The following is a 24,506-nucleotide window of genomic DNA, read 5'->3' on the forward strand; positions in this document are numbered from 1 at the left end:
GGTGGTAGCTGAACCCATGCCGTTTACAATCTGATTTTAGCCTCCCATGTCTGCCGGGCCTAAAAATAGCATAGTGAACGACAAGCTTGCTGTCCCAGTGACTCGACAAAAGACCTCAGTGTGACTTCAACTTCACAGAGTAACAACAAGCTTCCGTGATATATGGAATATTTTTCCAAAATAATGTGTGATCCCAGCCTTCATTTATCTCTCAGGCAAGTTCTGATTTTCTACTTCATCTGCTTCATCTTTTTTCTGGGGAGGGTAGAAGTTACTTTAAACTTTAAGAGGAACGTGAATCTGGACAATATCACTACTAGATAAACAAACTACATGCAGTCCAAAAATAATAACTACGTGATAATTCTTACTTTCGTATGCCTTCATGCCATGTCTGTGCCGCATGATTTTCAGCAATGCGAAATGATATAGCAATAAATTTAGTCAAGTTAAGGAGATTCCTGTCCACAAATATGACTAAACATGGGAGTAATTTGAAAACTGACAACTTTCTGATAGGTTTAAATAAAAAGTGTCATTAAATGTAACTACATTTGAAGTAGAGCATAAATCAATGTGTTCCTGCCACGCACAAATTTTCAAAAGGATTTCAAAATCCAACATGCCTTTACAAATGGTCATCTCAGAACTTTGTAAACAAGTTTTCTGTACAGCATCCAAAAGTGTAGGACATGATACAATATGTTCTTTTGTTCTAATGTCCCACATTTTTCCTGTAAGCCTGATGAAAAAGGACAGTCATGACAAATTCCTCCTTGTGAACCTCGTTAAATTTATTTGATATTTTCATTTCTGAACTGTGTGCTTTGGTGACATCCAATTCCTATGTGTCCAATCTATTTCTGAAGTACTTTGCTATTGACTAATCACCCAGTTTGTTATGCAATGTCTGAGAATGTTCCTCTCCCCTCCCTACAGGTAAACACTGAACTAAGTTGCTGATTGGCTCTCAGTGAATGAAGGTTAGGCATTGTGGGTCCAAGGACAGCAAAATGGTTCGTAACGTGGATGACCTGGACTTCTGTGTTTCCTCTCATCCACAGAGCATCCTGGAAGGCCTGCGTTCTCTTTGTTCACAACCAAAACTTGTGGATGTTACTTTAAGTGCCGGTGGACGGGACTTCCCCTGTCACAGAGGTGTCCTGGCTCTTTGTAGCCTCTACTTTCGCTCCATGTTCTCTGGGGACTTTCTGGAAAGCATTTCCGCTCGTGTGGAACTCCAGGAAGTTGACCCAGACGTGCTCAGCACGCTATTGGACTTTGCCTACACGGGCAAGCTGACCATCAATCAGGGCAATGTGGAAGGCCTGATCCGAACCTCCAGTCAGCTTCAGTTTCACGCAGTCAGAACTGTCTGTAGCCGTTACCTTCAACACCAGATCGATGCCTCGAACTGTATAGGCATCCTGGAGTTTGGAGAGATTCATGGCTGCCCTGAGGTTGTGGCAAAAGCTTGGGTTTTCCTCCTGGAAAACTTTGAGGCTGTGCTACAGCAGGAGGAGTTTCTGTTGATGGAGAAAGAAAGACTGATAGCCTGCCTCACTGATGAGGGCCTCCAGACCCGGGATGATCGTTCTCGGGTCCAGGCAGCTCTGGCTTGGGTCCGACACAATGAAGAAGTCAGGCTGGGTTACTTGCCAGAGCTGTTGGGCCTTGCCAAGCTCTCTCTCCTCCCTCAGGATTACCTCAGTGAAACTCTTGTCAAGGACAGGCTGGTACAGGCCTCACCTGCTGGCAGAGATCTTGTTGAAAGAGTCTACAGAGAGGTGAGTTTCTTTTCCTTTGGATTAGAGAAACTCACTAAAAAAATTTTCGAGATTAGCTTGGTAAATTTTTATCTTATGTTTTGTCCAGTAGTGTTTTGTCAATGCTGTTTCAAAATGTAATCAGTTTGATTGATAGTGACTTGATTTTGTATTGCATTTAACAGTGAAGTTAGGTTCTTTGGTTTGGTTCAATCTCTCTTTTATAGAAAGCTACTTCTGAGCCAGGAGACGCGGAACACAACATATCCCGGAGCGCCCTACATAACCTGCAGGAGGTCTTCTTTGTGATGGGAGGTCGTTCTCTTGACGACTCTGACGATGAAGATGAGGAGGATGAAGAGAGAGATCCCATACTACGCCCTCGGAACTGTGCATTTTACAATACAAAGCTTTGTGAGAGCTACTCTCCTCTTTGTAGTGATTGTCACGCACATCGTTTACAAAATATTAATTACAATTAGCAAGTTCATTTTGGCAATTTCCCTTTTTTTCTCTGCAGGCCAGTGGTATCAGTTACCAGATTTTCCTAATTATAACAAGTGGGGTTATTCTGTCGTCTCCTTGAACAATGACGTTTATGTTACAGGTGAGAGTGTACGGTGTAATTTTTTTTTTCTGTATATCAAAACTCTTTTGGTTATAACATTTTAACCCAGCTCATTCCCAAGAGAGAAAGAGAGAAAGAAAACAACAGAGAGAGAGTGTAAAGGAATGGGTGAGGGGACATACAGAGCAAAAAAAATAGAAAGAGAGAGGGAGAGAGAGAGAGAGAGAGAGAGGGAGAGGAAGAAAGATATTTTGGTTCTATTTTTATCAAGAAAACAGAAACAAATCCTCAGTTGAGCCTGGGTATTTCTAGGCATTTGTGAGGCCTGAGCATGTTGGAGAGGAGATCAGTAGGATTTATGGGTATTCTGCACACATTGGAGAGGTATGCTACATGAATGGAACATCCACTACATCTGAGGCTCAGGGCAGGCTCAGGGAAAATACACTTCTGCCTAACTGGCAATCCAAGAAAGATTCTTGTAAGAACTGGATCCACCGCGCAACTGATAACAGCCCATTAACTTTATAAAGAATATGGAAAAAAAAGAAGAAAAAAAAATCCTCTGTTATTTTTTCCATGGAGAGTTTTTCTGTTCATGGTACTCATGACCTAGTCATAGTGAGACCAAAATTTTACTTATTAAGCGGAATCAAGCGTAACCAAAGTTATTTTGGAAGATGTGATAGATGTTAGAAAAGTTTAAAGCATTTAATGTTCATGCTTGTCTTTAGAAGATTCTCTCCTCACATTTTTTTTCCTTCTCACTCTTAGGAGGTTCCAGAGGCTCTCAATCCAACACCTGGTCAACTACAGAGACCTGGAAATACATTACTCGAGAAGGGAGGTGGGTTACTGTGGCCCCAATGCTGCGGCCCAGGACAAATCATTCCTCGGCAGCACTGAATGGAGAGATTTATGTCATTGGAGGTAAGAAAATAAATATTCTTTTCTTTGCGCTCGACCAAAGCTACAGCCCAATGGAAACCTTTTTCAGATCTTTCTGATGAAGCTGCCTTTGGCTTAATCTGATAAGCCAGAGTCTGATCCACATCACAACCTCACTACAACCTTCAGCCCTGCCATATGGATATATGAAATTAGCAATAGATTTTATATCATTTAACCTCTGTGGTCTCCATATCAGTCAATAACTGGCTAAAACAGACAGATGTAGTTACTTTGTAGTTACAGAAGTTACTCTGAATTCTTGCACAAGTATTTGGGGCATCTGCTGTAAAGCTGGACCACATTACTGACTGTCACACTGGCTAACTCTGTTCTTCTCTGTTCTAAGGTACTACTATGGACTTTGTTGAGGTAGAACATTATGACCCCTATAGCAACAGCTGGGCTTTTATAAGTCCAGCTTTGAAATATGTGACTAACTTCACTGCCACAGCATGTCTGGGAAAGCTCTACGTGATTGGTTCCTGTGCTGTCAAGTACAATGCCTTGACCATGCAATGCTACAACCCTGTGATAGGTAAGAGTTATCATGAATTGGATGAGTCCACTCTGATACTGTGTCATATCTTGTTTTTAGCACCCAGGAAAGCCTATTTGAGAGTCGAGTCGACTAAGAAACAACTTGACTGCAGTTTTTAACATGTAGCTCAGTATGTTAATCTGAGCTGCAAAACTGTGTTCAGCACTTTGCACAGAACTAAAACCTGTGGGGACACAAGTATGAGTGTGCCATTGAATGCAGTCACTTAGAATAGCGTCATCTCTCATGGGTCCCGTTGACATCTTATTTAATTTACAGCTGTAATAAGGCATTACAGAGGCTCAGCTCAATTACAGTCACTCGTACATGCTTCTGAGTTCCAAAGACCTTTCATTATATTATTAAAGTTAATAACATACTGTGTTTACTCCACAGATAGCTGGAGCATCGTCTCCTCTCCCTTCATTCCCAAATATCTTTCCTCTCCTCGCTCTGTCTCTATGGATGGAGTCATTTATCTGGTTGCTGACAACACGAAAAAAGTCTATTTATATGATCCAGAAGCCAACATGTGGCAAAAGGTGAGTTTTCGACATAGTGAAATGCATCGCTGCTGAGTGCCGTCGACGTTGTGGTGACCACAATTTACAGCTATTGTCATTCAGTTTAACTGGTTCATCATTTTCAAGGGAAAGGAAATGTTAGAGTTTTAGTTACATTAGGACCCTAATCTAACCCAGGTGAATTCGCTGTTAATTGACATATTGTATTTATGAGTATGACAAGGTACCAAAACTACCCAAGAACAGCACAAATTACCCTTCATCACAATACAGTGACAATAATAACAAGAACACTGTATTGCTTCAGGTCCAGTCCCTCCATATGCTACATGAAAATGGAGGTCTACTGGTGTTAGGAGGACAACTTTATGTCACTGGGGGGCATTGGAAGGGCATGGAGGGAGACTACAGTGTGGAGGTAGAGGTGTATGATCGTGCCTCCAACACCTGGAGAGTAGAGTGCTTCCTACCCCGGCTATGGCACTACAGTGGCTGCTGTTCGCTCTTCTTGGATGCCACTTTATGGACCGAACCATTCCCTGATGAGACGTAGGAGGACCTTTTCTCATATATACTTGTACAAACTACAAAGATAAGCTCATTTATGGACTCATGGACTGACAGGCAGGGTCAGTGTTTATATTTCACACCCCCTTGCTTCTTTGTTTCACCTGAATTTTGTCAGTTCTCTGTAATTGAAGTTGTTTTTGTGTAAGCAGGTGTAATTTCAGTTTTATCGCGTAATTATCATGTCTAATAATGAGTTTGATCACTCCCACCCTCTCCTTTACAAAAGGCAGGTATAAAAATTAAAATTCATTCTCAGAAAATGCAGCTACAATGATCACTTGACTGCTTTTTCTTGATCAATAAATCTTTTTAAAAAAATCTGTATTGTGTCATCTCTTTGTTATCTTCCATGCAGAGGAATATATTGCATGAATTTCTCAAATGCAAAAATTAAATTAAGTTGAACTGTTCTAACGTCATTTAACGCATTTTTATCATCAATGATGAAACTCAAACATCGCTTCAAGCCATGAAAGTAATACAAATCTTAACCACTGTTTTGTCAATTTTCCAAGCCAGCTTAACTTCAAAGAGATTTGTTTTAATTAATCTCCCGCTGCAATAAGGTGCATTCCCGCCTAATGTTAGAAATTTAAACATGTCTTAGATCATGATTAACCCCAGCAGAACTTTCTCAGTGACGAGCCTTGAGTAAGGGAATCATTGCACTCATTTCAACGCGGTGGACTAGTGCGTCCTTGTAACTATGGAAACGGCAAAAGCTAGCGTTCTATTCCCATGACAACGGCCCGGGAGCTTCCGGTCTCCTTAGAAACCGCTGAGTCTTGCCTCGAGCTGTGTTGTGCTTGCTACCTTTTCCAAGCTTTCTTACTCAGGTGTTCAGCTGTGCAATGAGAGGGAACATTTTTTTCTAAATATTTTCAGTGCATAACATAAAAGCATAGCAGAAACTGTAATACAGTGCACATTTAAATCTAAATTGTTCCATAAAACTGTACTTTTCCGATGTTTTATTCTAGGATTCTTTTAGCAAATCATAGCTAGCTTAACTTTAAAGCTTTTTCATTTCATTTTAATCGTATACCCTGTCCCATTTCTACGCGACAGTGTATTTGCAGCGTTGTTTGGACGTGTATCAGTTTTCTCAATGAACTCTCAAGGGGACCAAGCAGAGCAATCACCCCGACTGGAGGCTGTGATTCAGGTGCGTGTTTTCAAACAAGTAAATCGATACTGGACACCTGTAACTTAAACAGGTTATTGCGCCAATTCCTATTCAAAACAAACCATGTCCGATTGAAAGAAGAGAGGGCTGTTTATTATTTAGATAGCTTGCAATGTGTCAGTAAATTAAGTGCGATCCCAAGCTCAGTTTCATGTTCTTTTCAGAAACTTGAGGACAAGTGAGTTCAGCGGTGCTTTTAAAGATTCATATCTCCATCGCCTTCAGCCGTTGCCTGCAATTCAAACTCTGCTCGACTCACAGACTGTATTGTGGCAATCATTATTTATGTAAAATGAAATAGCTCATGGTCAAGACGAAACGAAAGACTAGACAATGATTGTTATTGCACGGGGTCCTTTTAAGAAGTGTTTTGACCCTGTGTAGTTGTAATGATGGCATGCATGTGTTTGTGCACGTGTTAATGTGCGCACGTGTGTGCGTGTATGTGTGTGTGTGTAGAAACTGGAGGAGACAGTGTTCCATCCAGACACCAGTGGTGAGGAGAAGCTGCTAACGTTAGGTGGAGAGGGTCAGGATGCTGCAGCCGTGCCTGTTACAGCACGCATACGCCAGATCATCACCCAAAACCTTTCTGGGCAGCCCAGGGGTAAGCATACGGTCCACTCACACACTTTAATAGTTGTGATACAGGGAATCAGGGAAGGCTCTCTGTAATTTCCTGACATGTGTATCTTGTCAACTCCTGTTGTCTTCTCCCAGCCTCAGGAGGCACTGTCCCTGATATCACAGTAAAGGAGGAGAACCAAGTTCTAAAGGATCTCCTTGCACAGACCCGAATGGACCGGGACCAACTCCTCACAAAACAAACAGCACTCACTGACAGGGTAGGATCATAGATCTCTTAAGAGATTTAAAACTCACTCGTACCTCCAGCGATCTGACAAATAAATGTTAGGATGCTATGGTCAATCCCTTACCAAATGTTTATCTTTACTGTCACGTGCAGTGTGGTGGTTTTGCTGAGCACTTACAAGTCATTTTCAGTCAAACTAACTTAAAATAAACCACAAAGAACTCTTTGCCTCTCTCTCTCTCTCTCTCTCTCTCTCTCTCTCTCTCATACACACACACACACTCACACACACACACACACACACCTTAGTTTCATTTGTTCAACAACATTTTGCATGATTTTTGCTGCTACTGCACTACTATAGCTGTCTTTTAGCATGGTAACAACAGATCCATCTGGACACCTCAACCCACACTAACAGATATCCCTCTGGACTTCATGCTCTTTTTGGTTGATCTGTGCTGAGATCTGATTGAGTAACCCGATGGCTGAACTTCTATGAGGTTGAAACGGCCACATTAATAATAACTATGCTTTCCAGGAAGGTGGGCTTGGACTTTACCTCTTTCAGCAGTCCTACTGTTATTTAGAGGGTGAGATCAGAGGAGCCAACCGCACTAATAATGTGAAAGTGGAAAGGAGCTCTTCTCTGTTTTTTATTTTTGGATCGAGGGACAGATCTGCGTGCTGTGTGTGAGTGAGTGTGTGTGTGTGTGTGTGTGAGTGTGTGTGTGTGTGTGTGTATGCGCATGTGCTCAAGAGAAGATGAAGGGAACAGGCAACAGTGGTTCATTTGATTGAAAGGGAGAGAGAGAGAGAGCGAGAGGGCCAGATGGCTTTGAAACGAAATATGCTTACTGCAAACATCAGAGAAGGGAAGCCTGAGCAGGGAAGCCCTTTGGAGTTCCTGATAAACAAACACGGCCCACAAAAGGACATGTGTAAACGTGTGGCATCACGTGTAATGATGCATATTTATTTCTGCCTGAAGTCACGCTTCAGCCATTGTGAACCACTTTGATGATGCACATATGGACGCACCATTGCTAAAACACTTTTATACAATGATGTTACGTTATATCATTCTCATGACTAAGTAACCTTTCCTTGTATTTGCGTTCGAGAGTCAGAAAAGAGCCCTTTATTTTTGTAACCGCGCATCAAAATGCTCCAATGTTTCCAATGTAATTAATTATCTTTTTTTTTTTTTTTCTTTCTAAGAGCTCCATAAAGGATCTCCTTGTGGTCTGTGAAACGCACTCTCGTGAGTAGGGGGCGAGTGTTTTTCCCTCATGTGGTGCCACTGTCCCCTCACCCACCCCCAAATGCCCCCTCTGACTCCTTTTTTGGGGGTGGAGTGGGATTTTGGAGGGTCATTGGCCCTGTCTCCAGAGGCTGCGGAGCAAAGAAAAAGCTCATTTTTCATTCTCTTACAAAGCCTCCGTCTGTGATAACACAGCGCTCTTTCTGCAGCCTAAGCCTACTGAACTCCTGCTGCGCTTTCTTAGTCTCCTGAAATTTATTTTAAGATTTGAGCTATAAATAAAGCTTCATTAACATGGCTTGGCATCAATAACCCTTTTTTTGTTTATTTATTTATTCTGTGGATGTTTTGAGGGGCGATGGTAACGTGGACTAAGAAGGTGAGAAAATAAAAGACAAAGTGAAAATTTTTTTGGTGTAGGTACACATTTTCAGAGCGTGGAAGGCCACAAATAAACAACTGTAAACTGCTATCATGCCTCAGCGATCCTGAACAAAATTCCAGTCGTTTTATTTTTTAATCTACTCATAAGTTTATGGTTATGAGTTCATTTGTGGCAGTTGTGAGATGAATCAAATACTTAATCAAAAAGCCTTGCTCTATCTTGCCTACAGTGTTCATACCAGCTACTCTCTCTCTCTCGCTGTCTCTCTTTCTCTCTCTCTCTCTCTCTCTCTCTCTCTCACTAACACATACACACACACACACACACGCACACGCAATCACACACACGCACACTTTCTCTCTCTCTCTCTCTCTCTCTCTCTCTCTCTCTCTCACTCACACACACAGACACACACTCTCTCTCTCTCTCTCTCTCTCACTCACTCACACACACACACACTCTCTCTCTCTCTCTCTCTCTCACACGCACACATTCACACACACGCACACTCTCTCTCTCTCTCTCTCTCTCTCTCTCTCTCTCTCTCACACGCACACATTCACACACACGCACACTCTCTCTCTCTCTCTCTCTCTCTGCCAGAACGTTTTCAATGCGTTCTTAATTGCTTTGCGGCACTTTCACACATTAGCGCCTTTTGCTAATCAGTATCCCGGGGCAACATACCATAAGTGACTGACTTTGATAACTATATGTCTGGTTCTTACATCTCTAGCTGGCCATGTTCCCGCAGATTTCGCTTCTACATGCTTATTTTTGATGAGCGAAGCTCTCGTTGCTTTTGGGGTTGCATATATGTCAGGGAAATATGCCATATCCATCAACATGGCAACTCATTTTCTTGCACACGACAGTGACTAAAACCCAGACAACGTGTACCCATACACACTTTAGTTTTTCTTATTCACTAATGACTCCAGTCTTCTCACATACCGCACGCTCTCTGCGCGCTCAGGGAAATATTTGCCGAGAAAGAGACGAGTTCTTTAAAGACTGCTTCTGTCTCTCTGTTTCTCTCTGTTAAGTCACTGTGATGTTTTTTTTTGTGACCCCTTGAAAATGGGCCCTGAACCAAGTTAAACCTTGACCCAGTTTACGAAGCTGCGTCTTCCCAGGCGAATAGGGACCGTGTTAAGGCGACCTCTGACCTCTCTGTGCTTATACTGGAGAACAGCCAGCTTGCAGTTTCTCAGGCGCTGCGACTGTGTATGTGTGCTTGCGTGTGTGCTTATGTAGGAGTGTGTGGGTGTATATTTAGGAGGGAGGGGGGTCATGATGTGGGTATATATCTTATGGTTCTATGGCAGTTTTGGATTGAGTTGGTGAGAAACACTCTCGCTGTTTTTTTTTTCACCTCTCTCTCTCTCTCTCTCTCTCTCTCTCTCTCTCTCTCTCTCTGTGGGAGAGCCTTAATGCTAACAAAATATATGATGAAATCATCAAAGAAATGAAACACTGTGCAAAACCAGCTGAAAAAGTGTGCTGTTAAACACGTACCTCTTTCTTTGAGACGCCTAGCCAGCCACCAACAGAAACGAATGAAGCTTTTTATTTATTCAATTCCCAATATTCATTTCAATTTTGTGGCCTCTTACCAATTATCATGGTGTTCCAGCACCCCCCAGCAAGCACAGCTGATAAAGGATACATTTTTGTGTGGGGAGGAGGATGATAGTGTTACTGTCCCTACTGTTTTTCTCCTAACCCCTCCTTGTTTCCCATTTGTTTTTCCTTGCCTCCATAAAGCTATTCACCCATGCGGCGGTGCGAGTGGAGCTAAGCCAGGGAGGCCAACTCTGTCAGCTGTGTTAAACTTGTAAAAAATGATGATCTGTCTCCAGAGAGAGTGAAGCTCCTCTAAAGAGGGCACCGAGGCCCATCCCAGTGTGCTTGCTATGTTTAATAAAATTTTGCCTTTATCTCTTTCCACCATCCACCCTCCACCACCAACTTCTCTCCCTCTCTCTCTCTCTCTCTCTCTCTCTCTCGCTCCCTTTCTCCCTCTCTCTCTCTCCCTCTCCACCTCTTCTCACTTTTTCTCTCTCAGCTGTTTCCTCTCATATTTCTTTTTCATTTTCTCTTTTTTTTTTTGTTGTTGTGGGAACAGCTGAACATGGACTTCTAAGAAAGCGTTTGTTTTGCCATATTTTGATTGAGCTTTGATTTATGCTGTTGCATTTTTCTTTTCAGAGTCGTAAGTCGTGAGGCACTTCTCCTGTGTATACATGTGTATATTTGTTTTTCAGGGCTGTGTGCATGCGTGTATGCATGCGTGTGTGTATGTGTGTGCGGTGGAATGTTTGTGTCCTTTGCAGGAGGCAGTGAGTGTTATTGTTTGCTGAGATGATGCAATCCCAGCACATGCAGGGCCAAATATGTGAGTGAGTGTGTGTGTGTATGTCTGTGTATGTGTGTGTGTGTGCGTGTGTGTGTGTGTGTGTGTGCACGCGTATGTGTGTGCGTGTGTGTGCATGTGTGTGTGCATGCGTGTGTGTGTGTGTGTATGTCTTTGCATCATAGAAGTGTGACACCCTGTGCCTCAGGCATAAACACACACACACACACACACACACACATACACACACATCCATAGAGACACGCCCTGCTACGTCCCAACAGCTGTCACCTTGACCAAACAGTGCACCATGGCAACTGATCTTCACTAGCGCCGGGGTCCTGTGGGGTCCTCAGAGGGCCCCTGAGTTCGGGTCCGCTCCTGAACTCTCTGTTTGTTTTCCTGTATTGTGTAATCACAGTGACGCTGCAAAAACAGCTTTCACAATCAGCTGGGTCTCGTTCACTGGTCTCACGCTCCAAAGGGGCTGCAGCGAAGGAGTACCGCGTGTGTGTGTGTGTGTGTGTGTGTGTGTGTGTGTATGGGTGTGTGTGTGTATTAGGGGGTGGTTAGTTGGAGTACGATAGGTTAGAGGAGGAGGGGTAGGGGAATGGAAGAGGGGAATGGACATCCGCTCCAGCTGTGTTTAAGAATATGACAGATAGTTCACTACATTAATTCCCTTTATTAAGCCTCTGGGTTTCAGCCAAGCCAGAGAAAAACACTCACAGCTGTAACCCCTTAGATGCTGTGTGTATGTGTGTGTGTGTGTGTGTGTGTGTGCGCATATGTGCTCATGAGCATGGGTGTCAGTGAAAGAGAGACAGAGAGAAAGAGGTTGCAGGTGTGTTCCAGGTGTGGATAAGCAGCAGCTCTCAGCGGCACACTGATGTGGTTGGATGGTTCTGGCTGGAGTCACTTAGCCATGCTTAAGTCAGACATTCAGTGAAATCAGCAAAAGGCGTGAGATGAATTGGTTAAAGGAAGCCATCGTCGTCCCTGCTTGTCAGAAATGCCTGATCCATTACCGTTAGTCCGCGCGAAGGGGAGCATGTATATTTACATACATTAACGTAAACCCAATGAATAATTACTTAAACCCTTCATTTGGTAAATTGGTAACAATTTAGTTTATATACTGCTCATGAAATGTTAATGGCTATGTCAAGCAATATTTCTTATGATGTGTCGTCCCTGTTCATGACCTCTAATGTTAAATGTGTAATGTGTTTTCCCACAGTACAGTTTTCATGATGTCTTATGTCAGCATTGTATTGTCATGTATGTCATAGTGGAGTTAACACAATGAATATACCATAATATCAGTGCAGGTCATGCCCTGAGGCCACACATCATGACAGTGACACTGCTGTTGACATGTCCCGGTGGCTATCTCAAATGAAGTGTTACTGATATGTTTTTACTGAGAGATGATTCTGTATAAACATATTAAGTGGATTCATTTAGAACCTCAAATATGAAAACCTGAAGAAAAGAAACAGTACCTTGCGAATGAGCCTTTGACCCTCATGCAAAATGTTTTCAGGGGCCTTCAGTTCTCTTTCTCTCTCTCTCTCTCTCTCTCTCTCTCTCTCTCTCATTGGTTACTGGCGGATGAATCAAAGCAAGTATCGCTCCTTGATGTATTTTGAAATATTTATCAAATGAGACAATACGAGGAGTGGCACAAATCATAAATATCAAGTAATATAAAAATGCTAACTCAAAACACATTGCATAGAGGCAACAAGAAACGAAGAAACGTTGAGTAGATATGTGGGTGGAAAACATATGGCAGTATATAAAAACACGCCCAGGAAGGCTGCTGTAGTATAAATTGTGTGTCGTGTTGACCGTTATTGTAAAATGTCAGTAGGCGTCCTCAGATTGCAGGCGTGTAAACGAGGACGGAGGCCCCGTGATCTTTAAAGGGCCTCCAGGGCCACAGTGGAGGGCCGTTTTCTTCTGCAAAGGTCCTTTAAAAGCCTGGGCGTAGCGTGTGTTCACTCCTGAGAATTAGGGACACGTTATTATAGATGGAAGTCCTTTCATTGTGTAGGGGCGTGCGTGTGCGTGTGTGTGTGTGTGCGTGTGTGTGAGTGTGTGTGTGTCTTTGGGTGTGTGGGAGACATGTGTTAGTGTGTGAGGAAAGGACGTGCTTCACTCTTTATCCCTTTAAATGTTTTTTGGAGGGAGGATTTAATGATGCCAATGACAAAGGGAGTGAAAGGGTGGTGGTCTCTTTTACTCCCTTCTCCTCACCCCAGCCTTAACTTACTCACTCTCTCTCTCTCTCTCTCTCTCTCTCTCTCTCTCATGGCTAATCTGATGCAGCCCCAGGCCTCCTGTGTTACAGCTGACCAGGGAGCAGTCGTAAAGCTGACTCTGCTGTGCTGTGTTTCTGTGTGGAGGCAGCTCTCTGGCACAGAGCCAAATCTGTACTAACAGGAGAGCGTGTGTTCTTACGAGTCTTCACACTGTATGAAAAATGAGCCAGTATTTAGCTCTGAACCCGGACGCTCTGCTGTACTGTCGACGCGATGTTTCTGTTAGCCTGCAAACGCTTTAGTGTAACATATGCAGTTGTTATGAAGCTAAAAGCACAACTCAATGTCAGAGGCCTTGCAACTCTGCATAGAGATAATATGGACTCTTTAGATACTGATCTCCTGAGTGTGGAGAGGTCAGAGAGAGTTTAATGAAAACTTAAGTGACTCAGTGACTTTAAATTTACCTCTCTTACATCTCTTCTGTGCTGTCAGTAATTAGCTGGGGGTGAGGGTGTGTGTGTGTGTGTGTGTCTCTCTCTTCAAGTAAACCCAGCGTCACACTGAGGATTTTACCATCACCGGGGGATTTATTGCTTTGATAATGTTAGCAGACCGCAGTGTCTTTTCATCCCGATGACAATACAAATTGCACGCAATGCCCGTGACAACTGTCAAGTACGCCCTGACTATTGGGTGGCGACTGACAGGAACATCTGAGTGCACTTTCAGATTCTTCTAGATATTTGTGACAGCGTTCCCCAAAATGAACTCACTCCAAACCGGTGGCAGGCCCATTGGCTGAGAGATGAAAGAGAAAAAAGAAGAACTCTCATCTTCAGTGCCCGTCACTTTACCCTGGGTTTACTTAACGCCTCAAGCTGGAGGGATTAAATGGCGACAGAGGTGTCATTGCGTCATTCGTCATAATGCAGCTTCGTGCCCCCCTCCCTCCCCCACAAGAGGAGCTGTTCTTGTATGAAACTGAGTTCATGAGGTCTATCTTTTGTTCAACTTTAAGAGTCAGTGACATGTTAAAGACACTGAGGCTGACAGTGTGTTAGCCACCCAGGAGAGTGGAACGTGATCATGAGCATATACTTAAAAGGTATGGGACTAGCCAACCCGGGTCATATCTCTTGACTCTGCGTCTCTTGACATACCTGTCCTTTGAGACCCTAAGTCTCCTCAAGTATCATTATGACACTCAAAGGAAAGAAGTACTTGCTGGAATTTATGGAGACAAGCTCTGATACAGATGAGTGTGAACAGAATGTTGACGGCGTTGTCCTCTGCAAATACGTTCACTCACGCGTGTTTTTAAGGTCCAGGCAGTAAAGAAATAACTCTCCAAAATAATATTACGAAGCACTAATTAGAAATACAATTTTTTTCTTTTCTTTTTTTTTTTGTGGATATACGTGTTTTTGGATATTTTACTTAATTTTATTGTGTGTCTCATGGCTTGCGGGTGGTGACAGCAAAACCCATTGTAAAACATTGCTTAAAGATTTCAGCGGTATTGTTGTTCACTGAGGTGTTTCCAGCACTGAACTCCTTTGGTTTTGTTTACATTGCACTTAACTCCAGACTGGAAGATTTTTTTGTTTTTTTGTGTTCGTGTTCACTTTTGAAAGGGACCAATATACAATTTCAGTATAAACTATTATCCTTAGAATTACCCACAAGAAGCAAATAAAGAGTGGAGAGAGATAAAAAAACAACAACAACAACAACAAAAAAACCCTTTAACCACATTAACCATTGTACCGTTTGGTTTTGATGCTTCTCACTCTTGCTCAGATCACATACAAGCCACATGGATAGGATTCAGATTTTGTACCACAAATGTGGTTCCAATCGGAAGTAAAAAAATGCAACTCCGCTTTTTTCTCCCTCCCTTCTGTTGACATTGCTGTGCAAACATTCAATCTGCGTTACATATGAGGGAGAAAATCCAAATTTGGGCACATTAAGCTGAAAGTTTGAGCAAAGCCTCTTATATCGATAAGAAAAGACCTTCCTAATCACAGCCGGTTTCAGGTCTAAAGTACTGTATGATTTATGTAATTTACATTAACTCATAAAGGGATCCAGATACACAAAGGCTCGTTCTGCTCTGTCCTCCAGAACACAGCTCTTTCATTGTGGTATACTCTTTATGTTACTGCCAAAGTTGAAGCTTTCTTGAGCAGTATCGCACAGTTCCAACGATCCCCATATGTGTTTCAAAGCATTGCAGTAAATGAGCAAAGTGTGCAAATGCCATGTATTCATGTTTTCACGTCGAACAAAACGGTTCCCTGTCTTGTGTGCGGCAGCAACAAATTGCCACTAATTGTGCCAAAATAGTTGCAAACACACATAATCGATAGTGTTGTGCACAGCTGGTTTTCCACGATGCTTTAAACATAGCAGCCTCTGCGGCCACTGACTCACTTTCGTTCTCTCTCTTTCTTTTTCTTTTGCTTTCTCTCTCTCTCTCTCTTTCTCTCTCTTTGTCCTCCGCCCATGTTTTTACTCAATCCCAAAAACTGTCACCTTAACAACAGGTCATAAAAACACAGCCCCTGTTCTCTTTCAGTCCTTCCAAACCCCCTGAAGCTGCTCCTACTGGGGTGTGAGTGTGCCCCCTTCTTTGTAGTTTGTGGAGTAAAAGCCCTCAGAAGGCCTGTTTGAAAATGTTCTATTAAGGTTTGGGTCGCCTCTAGGCTCCCGTGGAGAGGAACAGGGGGATCATTGTCCCAGTTTCTCACGCAGCCTGCTACAGAGATTAACAGTCGAGATGTGGTCGGGTGGAGGGATGGTGTGTCGGCACATGAGTTGGATGATGTTAGGTAGTGTATGGTTGTGTGTGTGTGTGTGTGTGTAAGTGCATATGTTTGAGTGAAGCAAAGGGGGGTCTTTTGCTGTCCCCTACTTTCTCCCTCACTCTCCTTCTCCCTCTCTCTCTCTCTCTCCCCTCGCTCTCTTCCTCTTTCTCTCCTTAAGTCAACTGGGGCAGTGTGTTGCAGTATTCAGAGGAACATGTGGTTTGTGTTAGAGGGGACTGGGTGTCTGGCACCAGAGTCAAGATGGGATGAGATGGAGGGATGCGTGTGGGTTGGAGGGGGGGTGTTTGGGGTTGGAGAGGTTACGGGACATTGAGATTGAAGATCCACGAACAGAAGATGAGAGTTTGGGGAGAACTAATCCACTCTGTGAGCACACAATGGTTCTCTGAATGGGTCAGTCCTGTGTTTTGATGAGAGCGCAAAGTCTCAGCACAATTAAATATCTTACACGTTGTGTTTCGTGTCCTCATGGGTGTATGGTTAAATGTTTCTCCCGGGGAACGTTTACAAATAAAAGAAGCACGTGCACACACACACGCACACACACACACACACACAAACACACACACACACACACACACAAACACACCAAAGTCACCAGTGTGGTGTGTTCAGCATGCACTTATGTGAGTGTGTGGGTGTGTGTGTGCACTTGTTTGTGTGTTTGTGTGCGTGCGTGTGTGTGTGTGTGTGTGTGTCTTTGTGTCTCCTAACAGCTTGAGCAGATGCTAGCATTGCAGTCAGGGGATTCAGACCAGGACAGCATTTTGTCGGTGGAGCAGCGACACTTGAGAGACGAGAGCAGAGCGCACAGGCTCAAACTACAGGCTTTTCAGGAAAGGCAACAGAGACAAACCCAGCTAGTGCACAAGCTACAGGCCAAGGTCCCGTAACACTCATGTTCAAACACATTATGCTGTGCATGTCAGCGAAGATAATACACAGTGCATGTCAACATAGATAGACGCCGCTGTACAGTAGCATTTGTAACTTCAGACAGTTTTATAAATTGGCATGACTTTCAACAGTTGTTATGAATCAAATGACACAGCTGTGCAGGATGCTGTTGTTTCATAAACGAACACTATGTGTCATATCAGCTGTGACATGTTGTGACAATTAAAATGTTTTTGGCTTTGTGTGACAACAGTTCAAACATTTCATCATTTCTGTACGTCATCATTCCATAAGCTACAAGGTTATACTGTAGTTAGTCTGAGGTTTCTTGTAACGTGGCATATCTCCAGGTGCTCCAGTATAAGAAGAGATGTGGGGAATTGGAGCAGCAAGTGTTGGAGAAAACCTCAGAGTCAGAGAAGCTTCGCCTCTCCGTAAGCTGTGATTCGATGGTCTACCTGTCAGTCATTTTTTTTTTTTTTTCGCTGAACCAATGAAAATGCCTCTGTAAAATAAAGACAGTTCAATCTGTTCTTGTGTCCTAAAGCTTGGTAGGTTCATATGCTATTGATAATATTCATTTGAAAATAATGAGAGAGGATTCATAGGCTCTAATGGTGTGCCGAGTGTAATTTGAATGTTTTTTTGTTGATTGGTTTTAGCTGCAGTCCCACTTGGATTCTTCCTCCCATCGGCTCCATCGCACGGAGCAGGAACTGAGCCTGGACGTCCAGAACAAACTTGCCCTGCTGAAAGAGGAACAAAAGAGGTCGGTGTTTTTTTCGGAGTGTCTGACAGCCACCGCGGAGCTCTGGGCTGAAGAGATAGCAGGAGAGGTGGTATGAGAGAGAGAGGGGGAGGGAAAGAGATGGAAGGGGAACGAGAGTGACAGAACTTCACAGAAAGATGATGAGCAAAACACAAAGCCAGAAAGCAAGTAGGGAGTCACTGTTTGGAGCTGACTGTGAGGTCATAAATTACCAAAAATGAGACACAGCCTCATAGATACATATTCCTCTTTTTTTTTCTTCCCTCTTCTTTTCTTTCATTGAGAAACAGAACAAAAACGTGAGTGTTTCTCAGAAACATGTGGTATCCTCTTCCCAAAACTCTACATGGACTTCCCATGGGTTTGAAGGGTAAAAACGACAGCTCTGGCTAGAGGATATGTTTTCACTGTCCAGTCTGTCAGAGTCGCTTAGCATGACTGTGTCAGCCAGTCGGGTTTTCTGCTTTCCCTGCCTAACTCCGAAAGCAGGCTGACCTCCCCACCTGATGCCACCATTTAAAGAGCTTAGATTTAATACGTCTCTAACTGAAATCGCCGGAGCAGATGCCAGAGAGCTTGCCCAAAATGACTTTCCTCTAATTATTCTCTCTCTTTTTCTATCGCTCGCAGCTGGAAAAAATCCTCAGCGAAGAACAGTCTCGCAGACTTTACTTAAATCAGAGTTTGGATCGGTTCATTTCAACTCACGGAAATGATTGAAATTCAGTGAATGGACTCTCTCTTACCACTGAAATTCAATGAATGGATCTTCTTACCGCTGCTGCTTTTCATTTGCTGAGTTACGTTTTTTGAAGTGAACTGAAGCACTTATTGCACATTTTACCTCACCTTCCCACCTCTCTTTACATCTCAGTGTCAGTGCTGCCCAGCCACCTTCTCACTGTCTTCACCGATAAATGATCCAGTCCCTTTCTGTCTAGTTCAATGTCTCAGTTTTCTTGTATTCATTGTCACTGGAAGAAATCGGGTCTTGGGGTCAGGTGTAAAGTGCTGTCCTCTTGAATTGCTGTACATCTTGTGTGGTTTGAGTTGTACCCTTTCCTGCTTTAGGGACTTCATCTGGTCTCTCGGAGCCTGATCACCACTGAGTCGATCGTTCTTTCCATCTGTCTGTCTGTTCTCAGCATGACCCTATAATTGTAGCCGAGAGCGATGCTTAGGGATGTTATTCAACATACTCTTTCTTTCTTTCTTTCTTCCTTTCTTTCTTTCTTTTCATTCTCTTTTTCATGTTGCTTACCCTCACTTCATCATCATGCCCTGGCACTGTTTGCTGTTTCTGGGCGTCGACACTCATATGATGTAAACATCACTGCAAACAACTTGACAAGCAAATCTGGTGGCAATTAGGCCCAAGCTGACATCGACTTTGTGCCAGAGCTGACATCGACTTTATAAAACTGTCACGCGTATTCACCCCACAAGCATGGTTGGCGCTGAATGCAGCCTTTACAAGCCCATAAACGAAGAAACGATACAGAGGCCGAATGATGGAGGGTTGTAATTATGAAATGATGAAGCAAGGAATGGAGGTGTGGGATTTGAGTCAACGGTCTTTTTAGAGAAGGAGCGATTTTGTCGGCGGTATAACAGGCTGATAGTCTCAGGGTTTGGCCCAGGTCAATGCATGCTGAAATTGACCAGTGTGTTCTGTTCCTCAGATGTGCTGGACTCAGCCAGGTGAATGCTTTGCTTCGAGAACAGCTGGAGCAGGCCAACACTGCCAATCAGGGCCTGATGGACAGCCTGCGGAAAGCCAGGGAGGAGGTGGAGCAAAAGGACATGCGCCTACGCCGCGAGCAGGAGGTGAGAGAGAGAGAGAGAGAGAGAGAGGTCTGCAGTCTATGTGCTATTATCCAAGTCCACAATTGAAGGAAAATCTCTCCTCAGTCCAGCCCAATGAAACTCAACTCTGGAACTCATGGAATTTCAGCGCCTGTTTTGTCAGTCTGGACGCTGTCTTTGTTTTAAATCACTGTTGCGATTTTCTCAGCTGTTGTTTCCTGTGAAAACATTCCAATCATTTGGAAAAAAATGAGTGAGAATTCATGGTTGCAAACATCTGGCCAGATCAGACACACAAACTGCATCCAGCCACATACAGTGAAGACTTGCGTGCTGTACTGTGTATACTGTGCATTTATTCTATGTGTATGTGCATACTTGGTATCCATGTGATCTGTGTATGTATGTTCATGCCTATTAATCTATGTGTAACGAGAACGTCTCTTGGATAAATATCTTACCCTGATCTCTCGGATAACAAGCCCATCCAACCAAGCGCTCCACCCCACCCCACCCCCTCCCCCTTCTCGTGTCTCTTGTTTCCCCCAGATGAGTGCCTCCCGGCTGGGCCGCGATCAGACACGGGTGCGGGCGCTGTGGCGCCAGGCCGCCTGTATCCGCAGCTCCTTCACTCAGCTGAGGGCCTTCGCTGACAGGTGAGCGTGGCATTCAGCCAGAACAGCCGCAGAGCACCATCCCTGTCCCTTGGCTTTACCCCCCAAATTGGAGTCCATTTATCCCTGCCTGGGATCAAAGCCCAGTAGGTTGTTCCTATTACCCTTCCCCCTTCACCCTGTTGGTAACCCCCCCCCCCCCCCTCCCTCCCTTCTCCTCCTCTGGGGGAAATAATGTTTTAAAGGCCTTGTAAGCCAGCTCTGAGCCATCCATCAGGATAAGACGCAGGATGCTGAGGACTTGCTGAGGCCTGTGTTGTGTTTAAACTCTATGATCAGTGTTGAGTAATTTGCTGTAATGCGGACTACTCAACACAAGGATACCGACAATAATGTTCGAGGCCCTTTGCTCAGCTTCAAAGGGTTTGTTCAGGGGTCACAATATAGAATTTAATACCTTCAGGCATCTGACATCTCCGGTAATGGCCGGAATATTTCATCTGAGGCTTCGTTAAATTACAGCCATCAAACAAAGTGGATGCTCTCTTTTTCATCTGTGGCAATTTGATTGCTCTGCCACATTCTCCCCAGATCATTATATGTTTTTATGGCCACAGGAGTCTCTCCGACATGCGTGCGGAGTGTGTAGCTGCGAATCGTCGCTTGCATGCGGCTTGTATGGATATGGAGGCCAGTGTGACTCAACACAGCACCTCTGGTGGCCTGGAGGTATCAGCGCTGGAGAGACAGCTTCGCGACAAGCTGAGGGAAGCCATGCAGCTACAGGGCCGTTTTGATGCAGAGAAAGTGGAGCTTAACTCCAGGTCTGTATAACTGTGGTTCCTTAAGCCTGACGTGTATTATGTTTATTTCTTTGTTTGGCCTGAAATGTAACTAAATATAATGGATTGTATGCCATGATTCTACATTACTGACAACCAAAATTAAAAAAAAAAATGCTTTAAATAGAAAAAAATGAGAGGGAGAGAGATTAACAGGGAAGAGCCAAATGATCAGAATGATCAGAAACTTTGTTTATCGCAATTTGCTTTGCTGGCATTTGAGGTTAAAAGCTATTTTTTAATAGAAGAATGCCAGAAAGGTATGTAGACAGAATGTGAATGCCATTACATACTCTTAGCAGTAAGCAAAACATTATAATATTATTTTCATCATATTATGTTTGAAATCATGTTCATTCGGTTCTGTCACACCTAGATTCATAGATCTGTCAGAGTTAGATCCATTTGGAAGAAAATGTCCTTGGCTGCTACATGGACATTTTAGCTCCTTTGAATCTCTTCATGAGTGAGAACTGAATAACAAATACCTCAGAGAGAGACAGAGAGAGAGAGAGAGAGAGAGATTATGGGAAGGCATGTTTCTCTGCTCTGATACCTGAACCTTTAATTGCTGAAGGGGAAAAAAAGGCAGAGAACATTAAAGAGACTAAAAATTGACCTCCATTTGAAGACATTTTTTTCTTAAAATCAGTTAATATTACAAAGTGTATCCTTGCACATGATATTGTGTGCAATCGAGCCAAAAAGGCAGGCGCCACCTTTAGCACTGAGAGAGTTCAAATCTCACTTTATCAGTTCCTAGATCAGCATTTGAGATGCCAGGGTACTGGCTAACCTCCTAAAAGAACAGAGTATTCATTCAGTAAGTCTTACCTCCTAATCACAGCCTTCCATAATTCCCACTTTGTCACATGACTCTCGATGTATCTTGTTTTATTGTGATACATTCATTTAATTTGTGTTGAGTACTGTAGTTCAGTTTAGAACAACATCTGGGAAGTTTCACTTTTGATGAAAGCCTCTGTTAAATGAATAATCGTAAATCTTGTTCAGTCCGAGATTGTTTGTTTGTTTTAAAGAGGAAATGCAGACTCAGCACAAATCTCTTTTATCCTATTAAATAGTAATTTGATACTTTTCAGCTGGTGTCTGATCATCTATGTATGTTTATCTTTATGTGCATCTTGGAATGTTTGTCTCTGTGTCTGTCCGTATGTGTCTATGTATGTATGTATGTCTCTATGTATGTATGCATGTATGTATGTGTGTGTCTGTGTAGGATCCTCGAGTTGGCAGACATGGTGAAGCACCTCAGAGGGCAGAACAGCGAAAAGGAGACCAGTATAGCGACCTTGCAAACCAGTCTGGACAGGATGGTGAGACTCCCAGGGGGCATGTTTGCTTGGTTTCGAGGGTTGAAGGTTGGGGGGGGGGCAGTTGGAGGATGTTGTCTGGACTTTTAGTCATGATAAACTCCATCACTTCCTCTCTGCCTTTGGTCTGGAGACATAGCTCTGGTGTTTGTCAGGGCTGTCCAGGAGGGCGCCTCATTGACTCACGAAGTTTCCTGTGCAGGAATCGGAGAGGACCGAAGATAGGGCCGAGAGGGATGCCTTACGCCATGAGATTGACAGCCTGCAGCAGATCCTTCGCAGCATCGCACAGGTTTAAACGCTGCAAAACGCAATACTGTTAGCCAAGGTTACTCTGGTTTACTTCAGGTTACTGCAGTTTTATTCGAGTGCAGGTTTGCGATTGTCAGGTGTAGTACATGTATAGTTTAACATGGGTTTATTCTAGAGCTGTTTCACTTTAATGCAGGTCTATTTTAGTTATTCAGTTATAAGTATTAGAATCTCAAAAGCCATGTGGAAGATCAGCATCGCGTGCAGTTAACAGGCAACAGTAGTGTAGTAATCTCCAATATACTTCACTATACCATTCAAAGAGGTTGTTCTTTTTCAGAACGGTTTTGGTCTTGTATCTCTCTTTTTCCTCCCTGTGTCATCAGTTGGTTCGCGGGGACATCAATGGATCCAGCTCAGACAATGTCAAAGAGGAGGTGGACTCTCCCTCTCTTTCATTCTCTCCTCCACGTAGCTCTTCTCCTTTGCGGGATAACACTCTCATGGCTGTACAGAGAGCTCTTTCACAACGTCAGTTACAAACTCAGGTCAGTCAGGGAACAGCAGGGCTACTTAAGCACACTCACAGACCAGTGTCATATGTCATTATTGGAAACTTTTGTTTGAATTGATTTGAATTTGTTTTTTATGTCCAGTGGCAAAGTCCTATGTGACAGACACAGATGATTCGTGACAGATATGGCACAGTCTCATCTCTGGTGGTAGCCTGTAGATCAGTACATCTTTTTGTTATTATCATTTTCGTCTGTCTGTAGCCTTTTTTTTCCCATGGTTAACTAATATATTCGTGCCTATTGACATTCAAGACTGTAACATATATGTATGTCACAGTGTCTGGGGGAAAATGGCAAAGCACATAGAGTAGTATATAACCAAACTGAACAGAGCAAATAGCGGCTGTGCTCAGAGGATTAATCTCTTTACCTGTGCAGGAGTTGTGCTTACGTCTTGATGCCGCGCTAGAGCAAGCTGCAACCCTGCGCCGACAGCTACTGGAAGGAGAGGCTCAGAGGAGAGAACTGGACCAGAGGATCCAGGAACTGGAACTGGGAAAACAGCAGGCAGAGAGGACTGGTGAAGAGAGTACCAGAGATGCCCAGAGGTACCGTTCGTCGCTTGGCATCGTCACCAGGTAAAGGCCATTCAGAGCACTCGGATACACACACCTGTCATCTTTTGGTCGTGACAAAATAGATAACTGTACTGAATTGGCATACATTTAGGATTAAGCAGTGTAAGTTTTCGAATAAACGTGTGTTTATACACTGTATGCACTGTTTTGAACTCTTTGCACTCAGTTCCACAGCTGTGCTGGCTTTGGGAGGTTCTGACTCTAGCTCTGTCTCTGAAGAATTATTTACTGAGATCAGCTTGTGTTGAGGCTGTCAGCTCATCTTCTAATTACAAAAGACCTACTTATTGTTGTTGTGAAATCTTTCTTTCTCTATCGTTCTCCACTACCTACTCTTTCACTCACTGCTCTGCACTTTAACCCCTTCTGTATTCTTTCATTCTCATTCTTATTCATTTCTTTCTTTCTTTTTTCTTTTCTTTTTTTTTTTTTTTACATTCGCATTCTCTCTCTTTCCCTCTCTCTCTCTCCCCCCTCTCCCCAGTGAAAAGAACGATTTGGAGAAGCTGGTTTCCTCTCTACAGCAACAGTTGGACTCTCGGCAGGCTGAGCTGGAGGGTTTGCAGGGCTTGTCTCTGGATGTTCAGAGACAGCGGGACCTCCTGAGGCAGCAGAGAGAGGACCTGGAGAGGCAGCTAGCACGCGAGCGTTCAGAGGCCGAAAGAGGGTACGGCGTTATGCAACCCTGCACCCCGCAAACAACCCCAAGTCCTCTTTCTCTCACTGTTTGTTTTTCTGTCTTTCTGTTTACAGTCCATATCATTAACACATGTCATCCTCAAAGCTTGGGCCAGATAACAGTGTTTATAAATGCAA

General features: G+C 43.5%; 2 protein-coding genes across 2 annotated transcripts in view; both read left to right on the forward strand.

Moving 5' to 3' along the window:
* Window positions 1-30: 30 nt before the first annotated feature.
* Window positions 31-5,163, forward strand: klhl30 (kelch-like family member 30). The gene is made up of 8 exons (XM_030791871.1): window positions 31-215; window positions 940-1,787; window positions 1,994-2,180; window positions 2,287-2,373; window positions 3,109-3,264; window positions 3,632-3,820; window positions 4,220-4,365; window positions 4,655-5,163. Exons 2-8 carry the CDS (start codon window positions 978-980, stop codon window positions 4,898-4,900), a joined length of 1,821 nt encoding a protein of 606 aa, XP_030647731.1. The 5' UTR covers window positions 31-215; window positions 940-977; the 3' UTR covers window positions 4,901-5,163.
* An 862-nt stretch (window positions 5,164-6,025) lies between these two features.
* crocc2 (ciliary rootlet coiled-coil, rootletin family member 2) overlaps window positions 6,026-24,506 on the forward strand; it is a 35,448-nt gene continuing 16,967 nt past the window's right edge. The window contains exons 1-14 of the mRNA XM_030791080.1: window positions 6,026-6,082; window positions 6,563-6,710; window positions 6,824-6,948; window positions 16,740-16,907; window positions 17,271-17,354; window positions 17,583-17,689; window positions 19,372-19,516; window positions 20,045-20,151; window positions 20,727-20,933; window positions 22,192-22,288; window positions 22,488-22,577; window positions 22,924-23,085; window positions 23,491-23,690; window positions 24,175-24,357. Of these exons, the coding sequence (XP_030646940.1) occupies window positions 6,026-6,082; window positions 6,563-6,710; window positions 6,824-6,948; window positions 16,740-16,907; window positions 17,271-17,354; window positions 17,583-17,689; window positions 19,372-19,516; window positions 20,045-20,151; window positions 20,727-20,933; window positions 22,192-22,288; window positions 22,488-22,577; window positions 22,924-23,085; window positions 23,491-23,690; window positions 24,175-24,357 (1,880 nt within the window). The remainder of the gene's footprint in view (window positions 6,083-6,562; window positions 6,711-6,823; window positions 6,949-16,739; window positions 16,908-17,270; window positions 17,355-17,582; window positions 17,690-19,371; window positions 19,517-20,044; window positions 20,152-20,726; window positions 20,934-22,191; window positions 22,289-22,487; window positions 22,578-22,923; window positions 23,086-23,490; window positions 23,691-24,174; window positions 24,358-24,506) is intronic.

Source organism: Chanos chanos, chromosome 14 (assembly GCF_902362185.1).
Source record: "Chanos chanos chromosome 14, fChaCha1.1, whole genome shotgun sequence".
Classification (NCBI taxonomy): Eukaryota; Metazoa; Chordata; class Actinopteri; order Gonorynchiformes; family Chanidae; genus Chanos; species Chanos chanos.

Bases quoted from the DNA above. Each gene is read 5' to 3' on its own strand.
- klhl30 (XM_030791871.1), top strand. From the start codon at position 978: ATGAAGGTTAGGCATTGTGGGTCCAAGGACAGCAAAATGGTTCGTAAC. The intron at 2,181-2,286 runs GTGAGAGCTACT...TTTTCTCTGCAG, and splicing joins ATTTTACAATACAAAGCTTT to GCCAGTGGTATCAGTTACCA. The intron at 4,366-4,654 runs GTGAGTTTTCGA...GTATTGCTTCAG, and splicing joins AAGCCAACATGTGGCAAAAG to GTCCAGTCCCTCCATATGCT.